The sequence below is a fragment of the Macaca fascicularis genome, chromosome 17 (genome assembly GCF_037993035.2).
Source record: "Macaca fascicularis isolate 582-1 chromosome 17, T2T-MFA8v1.1".
NCBI classification, from domain to species: Eukaryota; Metazoa; Chordata; class Mammalia; order Primates; family Cercopithecidae; genus Macaca; species Macaca fascicularis.
This window is the reverse complement of record NC_088391.1, coordinates 20850837-20865007: the sequence shown is the minus strand read 5'-3', so window position 1 is coordinate 20865007 and position 14171 is coordinate 20850837. Positions and strand designations below refer to the sequence as shown.

The window sequence follows — 14171 nt, the reverse complement described above, 5'->3', positions numbered from 1 at the left end:
TGTTTTTTCTAGTTCTTTGAAAAATAATGATGGTTTTTTGATGGGAATTACATTGAACCTGTTGATTGCTTTGGGCAGTATGGTCATTTTCACAATATTGATTCTCCTCATCTATGAACATTGGATGTGTTTCCATTTGTTTGTGTCATCTGTGATTTCTTTCATCAGTGTTTTGTAGTTTTTCTTGTAGAGCTCTTTTACCTCCTTGGTTAAGTATATTCCTCGGGTTTTCTGTGTGTGCAACTATTGTAAAAGAGATTGAGTTCTTGACTTGATTCTCAGCTTGGTCATTGTTGGCATATAGCAGTGTTACTGATTCGTGTATATTGATTTTGTAGCCTGAGACTTTACTGAATTCATTTATCAGATTTTAGGGTTTTCTAGATATACAATCATATCATTGGTGAGCAGAATGACCGCTTTTAGAGTGCTCTCTGTCCCCAGTTTTTTGTATAATTGATTTCACACAATTAAGCCTGCGATAGAAAAATACATATCACGATTATAAGTAAATTTCCTCCATCGTTATTGATATGAGTACAATGTTTTTAGTATTGTAACTTTGTTTATTGGAAACTCAGCTCATTCCTTATTTTCCTCCTGTGTCATCTGCATCCTCCAATGTGATACCAAGTTTAATATTTTCTTGTTTTCTCACTTTAAGTGGAAGCTTACATTTTAAAACTAAGTGCCCACTGTGATAGTTTTGGAATGATTCCTATATCTAATGAAATTCTATGCCGGATACAAATATCACTGTATACTGTTGTCACTCAAATACGCAAATTAAATAGAACTAACTTAGAACGTGGGTAATAATTGGTATGTATGCATGCTCATGGTCAATAGAAAAATAATCATCTTTGTTTAAAAAGAAGTTTCTCACCATGGCTTTTGTGCAACTTCTCTTACCTCCAGACAATGCATGCCCACTCTCAGTTCTGCATGAGTGGGGACCACACGTTAGAAGGGACAGAACATGCCATCAAGGAAATTGTCAAAGAAGAAGCTGATGAGTACTTTGTCATAGTCTTGAGTGATGCAAATCTGTCACGATATGGAATACATCCTGCTAAGTTTGCTCAAATCCTCACAAGTGACCCTCAAGTAAATGCTTTTGCCATTTTTATTGGCTCTTTAGGTGATCAAGCAACGAGGTAAGTGTCATCTGAGCATACAGAAAAGGGCAGGTACAGAGATACTGAATAGCTAACACATGCTGTTTTATAGGCTTAGCACCATGAGGGACAGTGAGGCAGATGGAGGAAAAACAGAAACTAGAGTTGCTAGCCTCGAGGGGTTTATAATCTAGTGGAGGGGATATGTTCTAGCTTTTGTTTGAATGAACAATAATAATTTTAAATTAATTATTTTTTAGTTTATATTTAAACCAATAATAAATCATTGACACATTGATTTTTCACTAATAAATTGGGTAGTATTTTATACATTTGGCATTTTATATCAAGGTCCTAAGCCCAGGCTAATCATTTTGTGTTCAAATCATATTAAAAATCATGAACATCTATTTTCCTAGCATCGAAGATAGTGTGTGTGTATGAATGTCTATACATATATATACACACATATGTATTATATCCCCATAGAGACGTCGCCTACATATATGCATGCCTGTGTATATATAGACACACTCACATATATCCCTTCTTACTGCTGGAGAGACAAGGCAGGTGAAACACTTGGCGACAACGTAAGATAATATACATATAGTTAGATACTACACTGAATATACTGAATATTCAATAGAGAATCTTATGATCAGACAATAAATACCAGTGGGTATGATCTGAAAGGAGAGATCTGGAAACACTTTCATAACTTGAGCACACTAACATTTATCTTTTTGAATTACAAACAGAAAGAGCTCATGGTTTTTTTCTGTGTTTAAAATGCCTGTAAGAAACACAAAACACCAGTGAAAGTAAATCTTAAAAAAAAAAAAAAAATTCCTGCCTAAAGCACAAAGGGCCTACCTTTTTGTTATTCCACCCCTTTTACTTGTCATACTCTGTGATTGGAAATGTTTTAGTATCCAAAGTGCTAGCATCTTTTTCTCTTTCTATTCCCTTTGCCTTGCTGCAAGGCTGCAGAGTGAGGTTGAGAACAGACTTAATATCATGTCGTTACAGTCATTTGATGACATAACTTTGCATTCTTCGTAGTTTTTACAAGTCAGTGCTTTGCATCTTTTAGAACCTCCACATCCTCAAACACAAACTATGCCTTTTCCACCCAGATTTTCCTCAGCATCAGCCCACTATTAGGCAGACAACAAGCTCAACAAATACTAGTTGAGATGAAATGGCTATTTTGTCTTTCTAGTGAACAGATCCTGTTTGAATACTTAAGAAAGCACAATAATACCCTTGTGGTTTCCTAGGGAAATGGTCCAACATCCACTGGCAAAAGATATGTTGCAGAATTAGCTGGCTTACCAGGCATGCCAAATATACGATACTACACAGGATGGTTGAATTTTATTAAATGTCATTCCAAAGCCAGACTTCCTGGCACAGTGAAAGGAGGCGTTCTTTTGAAGAGAACTGTGTCTTACAGTTTTGTTGCCTTCAAAATGGCCTTTTGTTCCAAATGATAAATTAGTATTTAAAAAATTATCATAACTTCAATGACAAGTTATTTTTAAGGATAATTCAAATCAAAACCCATTATAAGTTTTTTAAAATTTACTTAAAAATGAGTTGGAAAACATTTCATAAGCCTGTATAACCTCAGTGTCATTGAAGCAATAATTGGACAATCCAGATCGCATTTCACATTGTGTGATGTGGACCAAAAAAAAAAGAGAGAGAGGCAAAGAAAGAGAGAAAGAACCACTCAGGGTTTGCCTCGGCAGCGTTTTTAGAGGCCTGTTTTCTAAGGAAGGAAAAGCATTAGAAATACAGTGTGAGGTCAGCATATTGACTAGACCCAGGAGGTGAGATGATCCCAGATGAATCCCTAGGGCTCTGTTCTACCAAGAGAATATGAAATACCAAGAAATGGCAGTAAAGAAAGGAAGAAAATTTTTTCTTTTCAAATTTGCCAGCTTTCTCACTGAAAAGACCTTCCTTTCAGCTCCCTGCTTTTGCTGTGTCTTTCCTTGTTGCTCTTCCAAGCCTTTCATTGCTTAATGACAACTAATTCAGTGGTAGGCAGAGAGCAAGATATGAGAAAGTAAAAACTTCCTGTCCTAAGAAACCATTAGGAGGCTGTGGTTTGCCAGGGCAGGAGGTGGAAGGGAGCACCATTTACAGGGGTAACTTCCTTACCCTTTCCATCCTGGCAGGCTGCAGAGAACTTTACCAGCTGGTCGGTCTTTCATTGCCATGGATACCAAGGACATCCCTCAGATTTTACAACAGATCTTCACCTCCACCATGTTGTCGAGTGTCTAAGAAGTGCTCTTCATCACCCTGATGACAGCAGGATTTGAAATAAGACAGGAATAAGGAGTATTCTGAAAAAGAGATACGGATGAAGTGAACCCATGCAGTGACTGGATGATTCCGGCATTCCTGGGTCTTCCTACACTTGCTCAGTAATGAGAATTCAGAAAAGCAGCCAGAGGGAGGCTTGAACATGGAAAGATGTTCCACTGATGAGTTCAGAAGCTCAAGCTAGTTGGCCCGCACTTTATCAAAGGTTGGGGTTAGAGGAAGGTGGTTTTGAGAACTATGTGTTTGGTCTATTTCCAAAAACCTGAGGGGGAAAAAATACTTTGTTTTTGCCTTAACACATCATCTGGTCACCTAAGATAAGAAAAGCAACCCCATCAAGCCGAGCCTTTGGTGTCACATTCTGACATAAGATGCAAAACCCACCAAAATGCTCCTATCCAATAATTATTTTTATTTTCTCCCTGTTCTGCATTGACCAGAAAAAAATGATTTTATAATATTTAACCCACCAAAAAGTCCCTCCAACAGCAATATTTTATGAAAGGTTGGCTGTTCTCAATAATTTCATTTTCTTGGCCAAAGTCAAAAGGAATCAAAAAATCCTTGGAGTGCTTGCCTTTCCATGTGACTTTTAAAAGGCTCTTAAATAATAAAGAGCAAATGTCCTCTTCTTCTTGCTGCTAGAGTGGGAGGAGAAAGGTATCTTGCCTTAAAAGTTTACTGTTTCTTCTGTTCTTCTAGCATCTCTCAAAAAATTCACAGTACTCCATTTTGAGGTGCAAACTGGTAATGCTCAAAATAATAAATGTTTATAAGAAAATTCTTTATTGAGAACATTCATACAAAAATTACCTAAAGCAAAGTAAAAAAAGTAAAATCAAGGTGGTATATTTGAAGTGAATGGTGATTGGAGATTTCTTTAGCTGTAACAAACAAACAAAAAGAAAGAAAACAACTTTTTTTAAAGCCTCATTCTTTTTTCTGTCAAAATGTACCTTATTCCCACACACTCTTGGACTGACCTTTGTTTTATCAATAGGCTCAATATCACTTTGTTTAAAATCAAATGCTTCAGCGGAAGTCATTCTCTCTTTAACCGTATAATGTAAAAACTCCTCTTCACCATTGATAGCAAAATCAGAAACTTTAGGGCACCAGTGAATTGAAAAAACTGGTCTTAAATTGGAAAAGCTAATCTTATTAATAATATTATCCTGTCCATCCGTATATTTTGAAATTGTACAGGTCCATAATTTCATTTTAATTAACTATAGGAGAGAAGAGAAGATAATACCCATTTGTTCCATCACCCCCTCTCGCTGTCATTAACTATTAAATAAATAAAAGCTATCTGCTTTCCAGCGCAGTACTACCTGGTGAGTTTGCATGGTTTTCTTGTTGCTCTAGTCAGACGCCTGCCCCATGTATTGAACCATTCAATGATGCAAACAATTTCAATCCAGTATGTTTCTTTAAAAATGTAATTGCATTCCAATAGTCATCACAACAGCAGCTGGCATTTACTGATTATTTACTGTGAACCAGGTATATGCTAAGTGATTTCATACATTATTTCATTCATCCTCACAACAATGCATGTAACAGAGGTATTTTTGACCTTATTTTACAGATAAAGAAAGTGAGGCTCAGAGAACTTAGGTCACTTTCCCAAGATTCCTGTTACTAGACCTTTCACTAACTATTCATGGTACCATTAACATCCTCATTTTACAAGTAAAGAAACTGAGGCTTAGAGAAGTTCAAGAAAATAGGCCACGCTCACAGCCAGGCAGGGGCAAAGCTGGGCCTCCAGCCTCCAGGCCCCTTAATGCATGTGCGTCCCTCATAATCCCACGCCTCTTGCTGCGTCTCACAAATGTACGTGTCACACTCCTGCTGCCTTTCTCTCTTCCTTCCAGTGTGGCTTCTCTTCTTGTACCCTGTCCACATTCACAGAGCTCTCTTCCTCTCACTTTCCTCAGAAAGTCTATCTGCCCATATTCGAGTACTCAGAGGTGTGGGGACCGAGGACGTGGGACACTGTCAGGGGAACACTTCTAACTGCTCCTTCCTTGCTAGGCACAGCAGCGATCTGAGGAAGTGCCCTTCCAAGTGGCAGCTTAACCCCAAGGAATGCCCCTTAGCTAGTGGGTCACTGCCCCTGAAAGCCTTTGGAAGTGGAATCCAAGGGAGATTAAAGGAACAGCCAACCTTTTAACAAATCCTCCCCATGCATAACTACCTGAGGAAGCAGAAGCCATTTTTTTTGACATGGAAAGAATGTTCTCAAGTAATTTAATTTACCTTTCTCAACCAGCCAGACATCCTCTGCAATTGTTATTTTTTTAAAAAGCACAGAACTCCTGGCTTTTCTGATTTCTGAAAGGGAAGGATGATGGGGAAGGGGAATTGAGACTGAGAAGATGAAGAGCTTATTTTCACTTCTTGCAATACCTAAGAAGTGTGTGCATTTATTATTAAATGTACTTAATTATAGACCACTCCAAGCTGTTCCCAGGCCCTTCTTAGGGCCAGGACATTATAATAAATGCATTGTGTGCCTCAGGGGGTTCCATTGAAAGGCATCTAACCCCTGTCTCCTTAGTAAGCACATGTAATGCTGAGAAGGTTCATTGTTCCCGTGAGCAGCCAGGAGGAATGAATGCTGTGAATAGCTGCAGTATATGATGCATATTCCCCCCAGAATCCTTTGTGTGCCCGACGAAATGACCTCATCACAGATGGGGAGGCTCAGCACAGCCGTAAGAAGTGGATCAGAGGGGGAGTACTTGAAGGGAACCCATCAGATGTTTGGAATGAACCACTTAATTCTTTATACTACACTCTTTCCTGTGAACTGTCAGAGGAGGAGAAATCCATCAATGCGGGCAAGATTTTCTCTAAACAAACTCTTGGGCTTTGAAAGCCGTTTGGAAGTGGTTTTCAGTAGACAGCATTGCCATTGTTTCTGAAAGACCAACCCTGGAGGCTTCCACCCTCCCTCCACCTGGCTCCTTCCTGTGCCTGTCAGATCAGGCACAATTAAATTTCTAAGTGAATAAAGCTGGGAGAAACAGACAAGGGGAGCAACAGGAATAGTGGCTTATTTGTTGCATTTCAATTTGCTTCCAATGATCACAATTATAAGAGATATTCCACAAATTCTAAGCCAGCCTTTCCTGCCTGGACAACTTGTTTCTGGAATTACATTTTAGGAATAATCAAATGTCGACTTATATTTAATATATTGTACATAGCTTTTTAATCTTATAAAGAAATAAAATGTCCACTTTTATCATTTTTTTTTTTTTACAACCAGTGACAAAAATGGCTTTTAAAAATACTTAAGTCCAATTTCTGGTCAGGATTATATCATAAGGTTCTTTTTACTTTTTTTCTTCTTTTTTTTTTTTTTTTTTTTTTTTTTTTTTTTTTTTTGAGATAGGACCTTGCTCTGTCACTCAGGCTGGAATGCAGTGGCACAATCATAGCTCACTGAAGCCTCAACCTCCTGGGGTCAAGAGATCTTCCTGCCTTAACCACCTGAGTAGGTGGAACTACTGGTGCGTGCCACCATGCCCAACTAATTTTTTTTTTTGGTAGGGACGGGGTTTCACCATGTTGCCGAGGCTGGTCTCAAACTCCTAGCCTCAAGCAATCCTCCCACCTTGGCCTCCCAAAGTGCTGGGATTACAAGTATGAGCCCCTGCACCCAGCCATGAAAACCTACTGCCTTTTCTTGACTTTTGTTCTAAGACTTGTTATGGCAAAAGTACTACAGGTAATGGAAAGGAATTCCAATGTTCCAGCTTATCATGGGAGTAATTGCAAACTCTAGGTAGAATTTGTCTGTGGAAAGGAAGTTCTAGACCTGCTCGGCTATTAAGTACCTGTGTAAACTTGGGCTAATCACTTCTGGGTCTCAATTGAATTAAACCTATGATTTAAAGGGGTTGGACATGAAAATGCACTGCTCCATTATCTCAAACAGGAAATTGACTTGGTCCCTCGTATAATTTACAAGAGCCACACACTTCAGTGCAACTTTTGTCTCCAAAACCCCACACATGCAAAAGATAATCTATCTCCCAGCATACTGAGGATTTTGGCACCTATATCAACTGCCTTAAAATAATGTTACTGACTGAATATGCATACTGAAAGTTATATAAACACCATTAAAACTGAACAAAGGAGGCTTTCCCTCATTGGTTGAACAGATTCTTTCTGTTTGATAGTTATTTACAAGATTTCTCCCTATTGTCTCATGCTTTGCACTTGGCTGCCTTAAGATAAAATTACATGTCTGCTGATGGGCATATTGAGAATCAAAAAGGATCAGGAATTAGAAAACTACTGTGTGCCAAGAGCTGACCTTTGTTCTGCAGCTGAACAATGAGTGTGTGTGTGTGAGTGTGTGCGTGTGTGGGTGTGTGAGAAATCCTGTAAACAAAATTTCCTCCAGAGGGTAAAAAATGCTTGCCAAGCAAACATCTCAAGTTGAGAATGACATGACAACTCTTTTTTGAGAGCTAAGCACTGCCTGGGGCTTTTGCCTTCAGAGACCACATCTGTTCTTGCATGGTGGTGCACGTTGGCTTTGGAATACCAAGGCTACATAATTTTAAAATCAAGTGGTACTTGTGGTATTTGGCCACTCAGAGCAAAGTATAACACTCTTTTAAAGTGGTTTGGATCCCAGGGGTGGGAAGAACGTCATGTTCTGCTGTAAGAAATCTCACCAAGGAGACATGTAAACTCGAAGGAATGTCAGCGACTTCTCAAGATTCCCCTCTTCCACAGGTGCCAGAGACTTGGAGTCTTCCCTCTTTTTCAAAGGCTTCAGTGTATGTACTTTGGGGCTGCTGGCTCCTTCCCTGAAGGAACAATCAGAGTGTGTGAATAAATTCACACTCCAAAGATAGTGGGTGTGATCACAGAGGCGTTTCAGAATATAAGAATGTATTAGCTGAAGCATTAGGTCATGGTTGCTGGGGTTTGACCTGGAAATGGAAGAGAACAATCTCTCTGAACATCCTAAAGCAAGTTTGCTCCTTATGCAGGCCAGAATATGGCAAGAAAATAATGAACCTGTCAAGATTACTTTGTGTAATTGGTCTCATGACATCATGGCTGTACATGAAGGCTCCCTGATTGAAACTTGAAGAAAAATAAGTATATTTACTCAGAGAGGACATTAAAGTTGGATTTTTCAAGTGCAATGTATTTATATTAATAAATACTGCTGCTAATTTCATGAGACTGACCGTTCCTTTATTCCAGCGCTAATTAAGTCTTTCATCATCGGGACTGCAGAAACAGAGCGAGTCTCGACAAAGCTAGTTGATCCATTTCGTTTTACAAAAGATGTTATGGCCCATATGAAATTCAGCCCTAAAAATGGCCTAGAAAGGAACACGTGCAGCCCCAACAGAAATCAAATAGCAAAGCTGGGGAAGCAGCCTGATTGACTTGGCCTTGGCCTTACCTCCTAGGGGTGCCTCCTACAGAGCCTGGGGCTGCTGGGGAATCCAAGGGCCTCTGCAACAAGGCGGATGCTCAGATCCAGGGTGTCACACACAAAAAAAGAACAGATGACAAGGGCTACTGGGAAAGGCCAGGGTTTAGTTAATGGATTCATGGGTTGAATAATAAAATTGTCTATTTGGCAGTTGGCAAAGAGAGAATATTTAACTGAAAAGTTTCCTTCAGGGCTTCAGTGCTTGAGCAGCCATTTTCAAGGCTGATAGAATATGCATGTCCGTACATTGCAGGCTCAAGTACAAAGATTTGATATTAAATATGGAGCGCCAGAACTGAAGAATCCCTTTTTGCATGACCTTTCGTGGCGACTGGAAGAAACGGGCACACTCTGCAGAGGTGGAAGATTGTAGCAGCTCCACAAAACCGCATGAAAGCAGATATTCAGTCACTTGGCTGGAATGCAGCTCCACACAGCTGGCCTGGCGCCGTGCCCCACAGCATCTGAAGTCTATCTGTACACTGGTGTTTCCCTACAACAGGGGCTTCTCTTTTCAACTACAAGTATCCCTGAGAGGCTACCATCATGCACCCCTTGGTTTGAATTCTTTCATTCCCATGCTTTCCTCCTAACCCCCACTGGTAGGAAGGTCCTTAGACAGAGCGTCTCTGATGGGTTGAGGAGGTACAATTCGCTGGGGGCATTTGCAGCTTGGAGCATTACCCAAGCAGAGGACCCAGACCTGGGACACAACACGAGGGCAGGAGACATGGGCACCTCGGGTGACATTCTTGCCTAGGGCATATATTCTGCTGTCAGGCCTCCTGAGAGCACTCACTGAAGGCTGTGTTGGGTTTGAATGGCAGTGCCTTGGTGCTCCTTGGTCTTGTTTCTGCAGAGACACCCGGTTTTCCATTTGTGGTTTTGCCTCCGTCTTATGGACGTGCTCTGCCTTTCTGACCTCTGGATTACGGAGGCAAGCGCAGCATGCACGTTAGGGAGGTAATTTCCTAGCTGTGATGAAAGGCCTCTGGCTCAGAGGAAAAGCAAGGCCTTTGAAATTGGACATCTACTCCACAGCCTCTGGGCCATTATTCGATAATGTGAACAAATCAGATTTTTTTTTTTTTAATTTCTAATTCGGTTTGCCAAGAGAACTCTTGCCCTGTACTGTGGGCCTTTAGGAAAACAATGTATATCCCCAAGAGGCCACTACACTTCTCAGGAGCCACTTCTCTTTCCTTGCAGAAGCAGGGCCTGGGTCATGCCCCTCTGTTCGGCACAAGACGTGAGGAAGTTCCTGTGGAAAGAGCGTTGGAATTCCTGAGCTCCAGCCGGGTAAGGACTTAAATGAGATCAGTGTGAGCCTGTCAAACTCAAAATCAAAATATATCCCTCCTGTTGAGTGTAGGTATCAAGTACATTTCAGTGGAGCCTCCCCTACTAAGAAGTTTTCTAAAGTGCCTGTGATTCAGCCTTTAGGAAGAAGCTGTTGTGTAACAGTTTTTAAAAATCCTAAAAGCACTAAAGAGATCAAGTGCCTCTGAAAAAATGAACGTGGCCTTCTAAAAACAAAAAATAAAAACAGTTCCTTTTTCTCTTTAAGATGGTTCTTTTCGGGTACAGTGGCTCATGTCTGTAATCCCAACAATTTGGGAGGCTGAGGCGTGAGGAACACTTGAGCCCAGGAGTTCAAGACCAGCCTAAGCAACACTGGGAGATCCCATCTCTACAAAAATATTTTAAAAATTAGCTGAGCATGCTGGCACATGCCTGTGGTCCCAGCTCCTCGGGAGGCTGAGGCAGGAAGATCACTTGAGCCTGGGAGGTTGAGGCTGCAGTAAGCCATGATCACACCACTGCACTCCAGCCTGGGTGACAGAATGATACCCCGTCTCAAAAAAAAAAAAAAAGATGTTTCTCTTTTTTCCTCTTCTAAGGAGAACCAGTTTTGTGTTTTCTGATCCTTGCTTGACAAATTACCTCCCTCCCAATTTCATTACTCCCACCCACAAAGTGCTTATAAAAAAAGATTCATGACACAATTTCCCCCTTAAACCCATGTCAGCCCTTCCCCTTGATAATCTAATTTGTCCTGTCATTTGGACATCATTCAACTAGATTGTCCCACCTGGGTCTTCTGTAAATAGAGGTCACATGGCTGGCACCGTGAAAATATTCTGTATGTCAGACAAACCAAAGGATGAGCACAGAAGGAAGAGAGAAGTTGACGTTTGTGATAAGAAGACGCATCCTAGTTTGCGTAGTCAATTCCATCCCGCCAGGTCACAAATACCTGAGAAACCTGGTGCAGGCTTCAGAGACTGCAGGATCAGTGCGGAATCCTGGGTCTGCCTGGCCTGTGAGCCCCATGACTTGGGGCAGGTTTTCTGGTCTCTCTGAGCATCAGGTTCTTCACCTCTAAGATGAGGATAAGAATCCCATCTCTTAGGGTTCATGTGAGGATTGAAATAAAATAATGAAAATGCCTCATAAACTGGAAGTGCTATCCGGCTCGAGAGGCGTTTAGAGTTTGATTTGGGGTTTTCGTTTGGGGTTTCGTTTCATCTGAAAGGTGTTTATTGGGACGGTCTCCCACGCATCTTGATTCAGGGAGCTTGTGGTGCTGCTCTGTCTGAGGAGCATCTTTCTCTAAGCCTCACTTGTCCTCCTGTTGAGTAGCAGATGACAAGCTGGGCAGTCAACAACGCGAAACTCCCAGACCATGCGGCCTTGGGGCATCCTGAGCATTTCACATCCATGATGTAGCAATCCTGGCTCTGCACCAGGCATTTCTCGTTTCCACTTCTCCTCTGGAGAGGATGAGGGAGGTCCTTTGTGAGAGGCATGTTCTCATGAGGAGGTGGTCACTTGCTCCAAAGGCAGGAGCATGTAGTTTTAATCCCTCAGAGGGAAGTGGGCCCCTAAGAGATGAGGGTCTCTCTGACCAATTTTGTTTGGAAACCAGGTCATCCTGGTCAAACACCTCGGAGCAGATGCAGAGCCCACAGCAGCCTCTTTGGATGAATGAAACAGGAACCAAATGAAAGAAAAGCCCCAGGTAAAGCAGTGGGGCGCAGCGGCGGATCATGGAGGCCACTCCTCTCCTGGGACTCTGTTCTGCCAGGACCATGCACAGCCTGTACTTGCTGCCTGATTTGCACACATGGTTGTGATCTTGATTTGTTTCCTGGTGAAAACTGTTTCTCAGACTCTGCCATGGCCTGTGTCTGGATGAGGCGAAACGGCCTTTCTTAGGAGTGGCTCTGAGTAGTTTGCTCTGCAACAGGTTTCTCTTGAGGAGGCTGTTAGCACTGGAACTGCCTTAAAGATAAAGAGTCCCTCTGGGATGTTTTCCTGGCCTGTTCCCTCTCCCCAAACCCAGGGAGAACCCTGACTCAGCTGGGCACTCAGCTCCCAAAAGAACTGGTCCGTTTAGTCCGTTCCTTCTGGGGGGAGTCTTAGAGGCTAAGCCTAGGGGGCCATGTTATGGCATATACAAGGAGAATAATTAAAAATATTATTATTATTACATAAAATAATAGCAATAGCTAACTCTTATCTAGCACTTCCCATGCACCAGGCACTTCCTAAACACTTTACATGGATAAACTCATTATATCCTCACGACTCCTTTGAACAGGGACTGTTCTTATTCCCATTGTATTTGGAAAGCAAAGAAAACCAGTCTACCCAAAAAGAAAAAAGAAAAAGCCAACTTGCTGACTGAAGGAGAGAGAAGTAAATACGGCACCCTGGAACTCTAAGAATGTGGCTGTGGGTCCTAACTTTCCAATGTCTGGTCGCGGTTCCTTTGGGGGCTTGGATGGACCCCCTTCCTAGATAAAGACCCATAAGATGCCTTGGTGTCCTCCCAGCACCTCCTTTTCACTTAAGCTAGCTTGGGAACCATGGCAGAGTCATTTACTGCTCAAACATCTCCCACATTTCTCTGGGGCCTTGCAATTAGGTCAAGGCGGTGAGACTGGTTCTGGCCACTGGGCTGTGAGCAGAAGTGATGTGTCAATAATGGGCTAAAGCCTTTAAGAGCCAGTAGGCAACCCTCCAGCTCTCTTTCACAGAATCAGAGTGACTGAGAAAACCATGTGTTTTAGATGGTGTAGCTCTATCTAAGATAGCAAAGCTTCAGTGAACCTGGGATCCTGGGTGTTACGAACTGAATATTTATGTTCCCCCAAAATTCCTGTATTAAATCCTAAAGGCTGCTGTGACAGTATTAGGAGGTGGGGACTTTGGTGGGTGATTAAATCATGAGGTGAAGGCCTCGTTAATGGGACTGGTGCATTTATAAGAAGAGACACAAGAGCTCCGTCCCACTCTCCACCATGTGAGGATATAATGGGAAGATCGCTGTCTGTAAACCAAGAAGCCAGCTCCTACCAGACACTGGACCTGCTGGTACCTTGATCTCGGACTTCCCAGTCTCTAGAACTGTGAGAAATAAATGCTTGTGGTTTAATCCACCCAGTCACCCACAGTAATTTGTTATAGCAGCCCAAGCTGACTAAGTCACCGGGTGATGGTATGGAGCAGAGACCCCCACCAATTTGCACAACAGCCTAACAAATATAGCAGGTTAGTTAGGTTTGTTGTTTTTCTCATGACCTAATACTCCTAGATTGAAACAAACACCAAGAAATCCAAGTAAAATTTGGATTGGAGGAAACAGTTCCTCGCTGCTGGACAGCTATTTAATTAATTGGGTCACCACCATGCAAGGCACTCAGAAAATGAGAGAAGACATTGAAGACGCTTCCCTCCAGGTGCTTTCAATCAGCTGGGGAAACAGAACGCATCACCCTAAGAGTGTGGTGAAATAACAGCGTTTGATACCAGCTTCTGTGGTCCTGAGGCGGTAAGAATGGCGCTAGGTGCTCAGAACACTGTCTCATCGTTCTTTCCATATCTGCCTTCCCTGTTGTGGGAGGAGCAAGAGCAGGGATCAAGTCTTCTTTGTCTTTGGCCTGGCCCCGAAAACGTGGTTAATAAATTTTTGCTGAACAAATAGCTGTGGGATGGGGAGGCACCATGGGCCTGGGAGGCAGAATGAGTTCTGGCTCTGAAAAGCTGGCAAGACCCACATGAGCCAAGAGGAGCCAAGGAGCCCCAAGAGAAAGGGAGAGTAAGTGTAGTCTGAGCAAAAGCCTGGATTTGGAATGTCCCAGGGGTAGCTGAGCTGGCAGGCCTCAGAGGACTCTTCTCCTCCTCCTTAGCTGTGTTCAGCCAAGTAGCTCTAGGCAAGGCCAGGC

At 42.2% G+C, this 14171-nt stretch overlaps 1 protein-coding gene and 1 long non-coding RNA gene across 3 annotated transcripts in view; both read left to right on the top strand.

The window, feature by feature from the left end:
- VWA8 (von Willebrand factor A domain containing 8) overlaps positions 1-4785 on the top strand; it is a 381025-nt gene extending 376240 nt beyond the window's left edge. For both annotated transcript variants that reach the window (XR_012426882.1, XM_005585735.5), the window contains 2 exons: positions 919-1157; positions 3308-4785. Coding sequence is in view for 1 of the 2 variants with exons in the window: in XM_005585735.5 (XP_005585792.3) it covers positions 919-1157; positions 3308-3416 (348 nt within the window). In the remaining variant the exon portion in view is untranslated. The remainder of the gene's footprint in view (positions 1-918; positions 1158-3307) is intronic.
- A 2021-nt stretch (positions 4786-6806) lies between these two features.
- On the top strand, positions 6807-12614 carry LOC141408973 (uncharacterized). Its single transcript, XR_012426883.1, has 2 exons — positions 6807-10239; positions 11870-12614. It is a non-coding gene; the product is annotated as an uncharacterized lncRNA (long non-coding RNA).
- Positions 12615-14171: the final 1557 nt, after the last annotated feature.